At 40.8% G+C, this 5,668-nt stretch overlaps 1 protein-coding gene across 1 annotated transcript; it reads right to left on the reverse strand.

Annotated features, from left to right (window-relative positions):
• Positions 1-2,182: 2,182 nt before the first annotated feature.
• Positions 2,183-4,854, reverse strand: arl4d (ADP-ribosylation factor-like 4D). Its single transcript, XM_035658731.1, has 2 exons — positions 4,598-4,854; positions 2,183-3,644 (listed from the first exon to the last, which is right to left on the reverse strand). Exon 2 carries the CDS (start codon positions 3,536-3,538, stop codon positions 2,930-2,932), a length of 609 nt encoding a protein of 202 aa, XP_035514624.1. The 5' UTR covers positions 3,539-3,644; positions 4,598-4,854; the 3' UTR covers positions 2,183-2,929.
• Positions 4,855-5,668: the final 814 nt, after the last annotated feature.

The following is a 5,668-nucleotide window of genomic DNA, read 5'->3' on the forward strand; positions in this document are numbered from 1 at the left end:
AAAACCCTTAATTGAGAACACTCATAATTTCCAAGAGTAGGTTTAATGGTTTCTACTGGTCATGCAATGAAAATGGACTGTTACATGACACATTGTAAATAAGCTGTTCTAATAACCTCAAAAAATAGTAAATGCAGGGCAACCTGGTGGACCAGCAGAGCTGGCTCCCCTTGTACAAAGGCTGAGCCCTCGCTGCAGCAGCAATGGGTTGGAATCCAACCTGTGGCTCTTTGCTGTGTCTCATCCCCTCTCTCTCCCCCTTTCCTGTCTATCTTCAGCTTTCCTGTCAAATAAAGGCAAAAAGCCCCCAAAAAATATCTACAAAAAGAAAAATTAGAAATGCAACAATGATCAGCCACTTCCTGTGTGGACGTTTGTGTGATGAATTATTCTCAAAAAACACAAAAGTGAAATAAGAATAATGATAAGATTGTGTTTTGTTTCCAGACATACAGTGATATTTCTCTGGGGAAAAAAGACAGTTTTGGGACACCAAAGTACAGCTACAAATTTAACTGTGTTCTTCATCTTTTTTGGTGTGGAAGTCAGTGTACCAGAGGTACAGTAAAGCAGTTACAGTTACAGTATGCTGCTGATGGCCTCAGGTGGCTTAATCCAACATGAGCACACGAAAGGACTGGAGCACCTCACCTCTGAACCACCTCACCACTAATTGATGCAATTACAATGTCAGCAGCTGGCAGACTAGAATGGAAGTGAATGGATTGTTTTGGCTTGTGTGGGGGAGGAGGAGTGGACTCCCGCTTTCTGACAGCCTCATTTGCTGATTCAGCCACCAATAAGGGAGGAGGGTCACAACTCCAGACTTCAAATTTTGAATGAAAGTGGTTTTATAATCAAAGAAATGTCAGTTTTAGATCATATGAAAATGTAAAAATGCAACAGCTGAGTTTTGGGCCACTTTTGCTAGCTATATTTTTACCTTTTAGGCTGATATAGTGAACTTTTTAGCAAATAGTTTACTATTTACACATCCATTGTTTTTGCATTCATTTGGAGTCGTGTTTGTGCAATCCTTTTAGCTCTGCTTTTGGTCTCTGCCAACTCCGAAGGGAAGGGGCTCTATAGCTGCAAATGCTGCACTACATTCACCCGATAGTCGCTATCTTCGTCTGTCTGCAGTTTGGTCCTGAGCACAGTGGGTTTTTCAGAGCTTTTTCACTAAAAACAGCTGCCTGCTGCAATCGACACAAAAAAAGGAGCGGTGAGAATGAACCAAAACAGTAAAGTCGGGGCTGAAAAACCAAAACAATGAGTTGAAAAACACTAAAACGCTCCACAGAGGAAATGCAAAGTCGGGTGATAATTGTGTCACAAGATTTAACTTAAGATTGTTTTTGTTAATATAAAAGTATTGATTATAGCAGCTTTTTAAAGCTATAATATGGATTCAAAGTTATTTATTGTCATTGATTCATTAATGAAAATAAGTTATAGATCCCTTTATGCTTCTTGTAAAAATTCTAATGATAATAATTTTGAGTTGTTACATTATGCCAAATGTTTCCAATAGTGTTCAAACTAGAGCAATCTGTCATTTTATTCCAGAAACAGTGCGTTTGATCGGTCGCGTCAGTGGCGCCATTTCCCCTTTGTGTCCGTGTTGTGGTTGTCTGCCTGAAGCTCTTATAAGTTGACATTTTATCCAGTTTTAAGCTACTTTTTTATGATACATTTCTTAAATCTTGGTTGTTTTTAACACTATATTTGAAGGATTTCAGGAAGTCATCAAACATCTGGATCTTAAGTTATTAGAGAAACAAGCTGAGCTAATGTTAACAGCATTTCGGCTGGCAGGGACCTCCTTCGTCTGCCAAATGAGAGTGAAAAGTGAAACTGCTTTATTCTCTATCATCGTTATCACTGGTTTCATTAACAGATCTGTTTGTTTTGGAGGGGAGGAGACCTCTGCAGATAATCCGGCTCCCGCTAGAAACCTCTTGAACGGAGATAACAACTACCATGATCCCATGATCACAACCCCATCAAACTTCGTCTTTTGTTATTGCTTTGATGTGAGAGACCCCCCTAGCGGCAGCAATGACATATTGTACGTTTAGAGAACAGATGTCTGTAGATACATTAGGCTCAATGTTTTAATATTAAACCATGATGGTGTTCCCTCATTCACTCCTATTAACTACAAGGAAAGCAATGAATGTTCTGTACAGTGCTTAGATTTATTAAGTCTTTAGTGTTACAAAAATGTACAATTTGTATAAACACTATTGTTATAGTAACTGAAACTTAACCTCTGTGGCCATGAAGAGAATGCACTTAGGATTACTGGTTCCATGGCATTGAAAGTTAATATCATTTGGTGCTCCGCCACCACTGACTGTGTTTCATTTTTAATATAATTTACAAAAAAGTCACAGAAAGACACAAAAGTCCCTCTGTCCAACACAAACACAAAAATGTGGAATAAATATTTCGGGGGAAGCGTCTGTGGAACAAAAACAGCGATTCAGTGGGGCAGAATCTGTGCAAGCTTGTGAAGGATTATAAGGATATTTTAAAATCTATTTTATAGTTCTCTTCCCCTCATACCGCCACGTGGATGCAAATGAGTCCATATATTAGTCCCACAGTTAACAGGCAAACATTGAAAAAGAATTCTTCTTTAAAACAAGTGTAGAAAAGCACTTAGTGAAGACTAACTGCTAGCGAGGTTCCCTTTAAAAATCTATAACTTAAGCTTTCAAAGGGCAGCTGCACGATTGCAGAACAAATAATGTGTCAATACTGCTTCAGTTGTTATGAGCAAATCCATTTCTCCTGACCCTAAGGCCGTGTGTAATTGTTGTTTTGTTGGCACAAATCGCTCCCCCATTAAAAGGGACCATTAAGCTTGGAAGTGTCTCAACAGTGGATAAATCTAATAAGGTCCACAGTGTGAGCCAAGAGTTCATCTCTTTCTGTTCCTGTTGTGCTTCACCATCTTCTTCCTCTTCACGATCATCTCATAAAGTTTCTCCAGGCCCGGCTGGAGTCCCTGACCGTCCACGGCGCTGCAGCTTTGCACGTGATGCAGCGTGTACGTGCTCAGTTCGTGGACAGAAAGCAGCTTCTCCACCTCGCTGACAGACGAGGCCGAATCCAGGTCCTGTTTGTTGGCCAGGATGAGCACGGGGACCCCCTGGTTCTCTGAGGTGCGGGTGATCTTGTGGAGCTCCACTTTGGCCTCCTCCATCCGCTCCTGCTCAGTGGAGTCCACCACAAACACCATCCCGTCTGTCCGCCGGGTGTAAGACTTCCACAGCGGGCGCAGCTTCTCCTGACCTCCCACATCCCACACCTGGAAGTTTATGGTCCGGGACGTCCCCACAGCCACCTTGATCTTCTCCGTGTTGAAGCCCTTGGTGGGGATGGTTTTCACAAACTCCTTCAGTTTGAGCCGGTAGAGCAGAGAGGTTTTGCCGGCGGAGTCGAGCCCGATAACCACCACGTGCAGAGACTGGAAGTTTGGCAGGAACGACGGCGTGTTCGGAGCCATATCAGTCAGCTGGTTCCCCATGACTGCAGCCAGCAACTCACACCTACTTAGGTGAGGTGACAGATTCCTGATTTAATCCTTTTTTCTTCAGCAGATTGGCATTTGCTCCCTGTCCTCAGAGGCAGACCTTATCAAAACACACACATAGCACAGAGTTAACATTTAATTTGAAGACAATGGGTGCTTAAGGAATGTGTCATCTGAGGGACACAAAAGAATAGATATTGATGATTATCAGCAGGAGTGCTTGATGTTATTTAATCTTATCAACATGGGACTTCCTGTTTGCAGCTGAGATTTATGACTTTACTGTAAGCAAACTTCCCCCCCCCATTCAATTAATCCAAGCCTGCATACTTGAGTAACTTCTCTTCTGATTACATAAAACAATACACATCTTGGGCGTTCTTTCAGTGCCACATTACGGAGCCAAACAACAGCTAATTGGGTGGCTGAGGTTATCTAGAGCCTAATCCTCTTAAGGCTGCTAAAACCTGAAAGGCTTTTCTTGGGGCAGATTGATTCCAATGCAGCGGATGGATGATATGTATTCACTCTGTCTGCGACGACTGCAGCAGCAGCACTAATCCGGTTGTTGTTGACATCCTGATACCCATCAAACAGCTGCCTTCGGACAGAATACAGACATTGCATGTTTGCAGGAAGATATCTATTATTTACCCTTAAGAAAATCCTGCTGCTGCAACAGTATCATTCAGCGATTATTGGTTATAGAGGGAAAATGCACAGTCATGTTTGTGAATCGAGTGTTTTTTTAATTACTTGATTGTATTTGAAATAATTCTGTTGGGAATAAGCCACCTTAGTTTTCTTCCTCTTTTGCACGGCACATATGTTTTGCGTTGCATGTTATTACCGTGAAGTGTGCAAAAAAAAAAAACACCAATAAATGAAACAACTTCTCCTCCAGAGAGCCCGTAAGGGTAACTTTATGAGCTCACCAGACAAAATGAGCGCCACTGATATAAAAATGCAGTTTTAACACAGCAAATAAGAAACCACCTCAATAAAAACTGTCCTTCCTCCGTGCACATTTTAAAAAATCATAAAAATTCCTACCTTTTCAAATGCGCTCCGAACACATCATCCACAGGCAATGAACACATCCATAGTTGACTTGTAAACAAATTGTGTTTGTCCGCTCCTGTCCTCCTCCAGCAGCACTGAGGAGACCCGGAGAGGCTCGAGCGCACGGCACCTAAAGCCCGGGTGACGTCACGGCCACCTGGACACGCCATCCAACGCCCCCTGCAGGTGACAGCGGGGAACTGCACGGTGCGAGGAGGCACGACAGCAAAATACTCTGCTGCACGTTAAAGTCCTGTGTTCAGAATGTGTGTGAGCAGAAATGGCTGCATTCAAAGTGTTACATTTATTACACATTATTGGAATTATATACCTGATTCATTACCATATAGGCAGCCGGGGTTGGGAGGGTTAACTTTAAAAAGGTAATCTGATAGTTAATAATTACCTGTTGAAAAATGTAGTCAGCAACCTAATCCAAGAATCACAATATTAAAGTAACGTAACTTTATTATTTACTTTCTTGATTTTCTTGATTTTTTTCTGTTACTTTTGGATTACTTTAACACCAAATACGTAAATAAAAACAAGAGAAAAGAAATGTCGATAAGAAGTATTGATGCCCGTGTATCCTATAAGACAACAGAACAGTGTGACCTTAGAAAAGAAAATGGAAACAGAAATAAATGTAAAGGTTTTTAGAATAAAAATGTCCTCTGCTTAGTGTATTTTGAAACAAACACTGTAAAAATTGTAATCCCGCTAAATAATCCCTATTTTTTACTACATGTAACATTAATCTGATTATATACTGTTGTGTTTATAACAATGCATATTTTATAAACTGATGATATTTGACACACAAAGTCTTGATCTATGGCTGTCAGATAAATGTAATGCAGTAAAAACTACAATAGTAATGTGCTGTATGGAGTAGAAGTGCAAAGTAGCATGAAACTGAGATACTATCAGTATTTCACTACTTGTGAGAATAAACTGTTTCAGTATTCTACCGAGCCATTGTTTCCTCTGCAGATTGAGTCATCTCATGCTGCATGTATGTAGATTCATTTTTTTCTGTGCACATATATTACTCTGTATGCT

The sequence above is a fragment of the Morone saxatilis genome, unplaced genomic scaffold, assembly GCF_004916995.1.
Source record: "Morone saxatilis isolate NCDOM2014 unplaced genomic scaffold, NCSU_SB_2.0 Contig1, whole genome shotgun sequence".
In the NCBI taxonomy this organism is placed as follows: Eukaryota; Metazoa; Chordata; class Actinopteri; family Moronidae; genus Morone; species Morone saxatilis.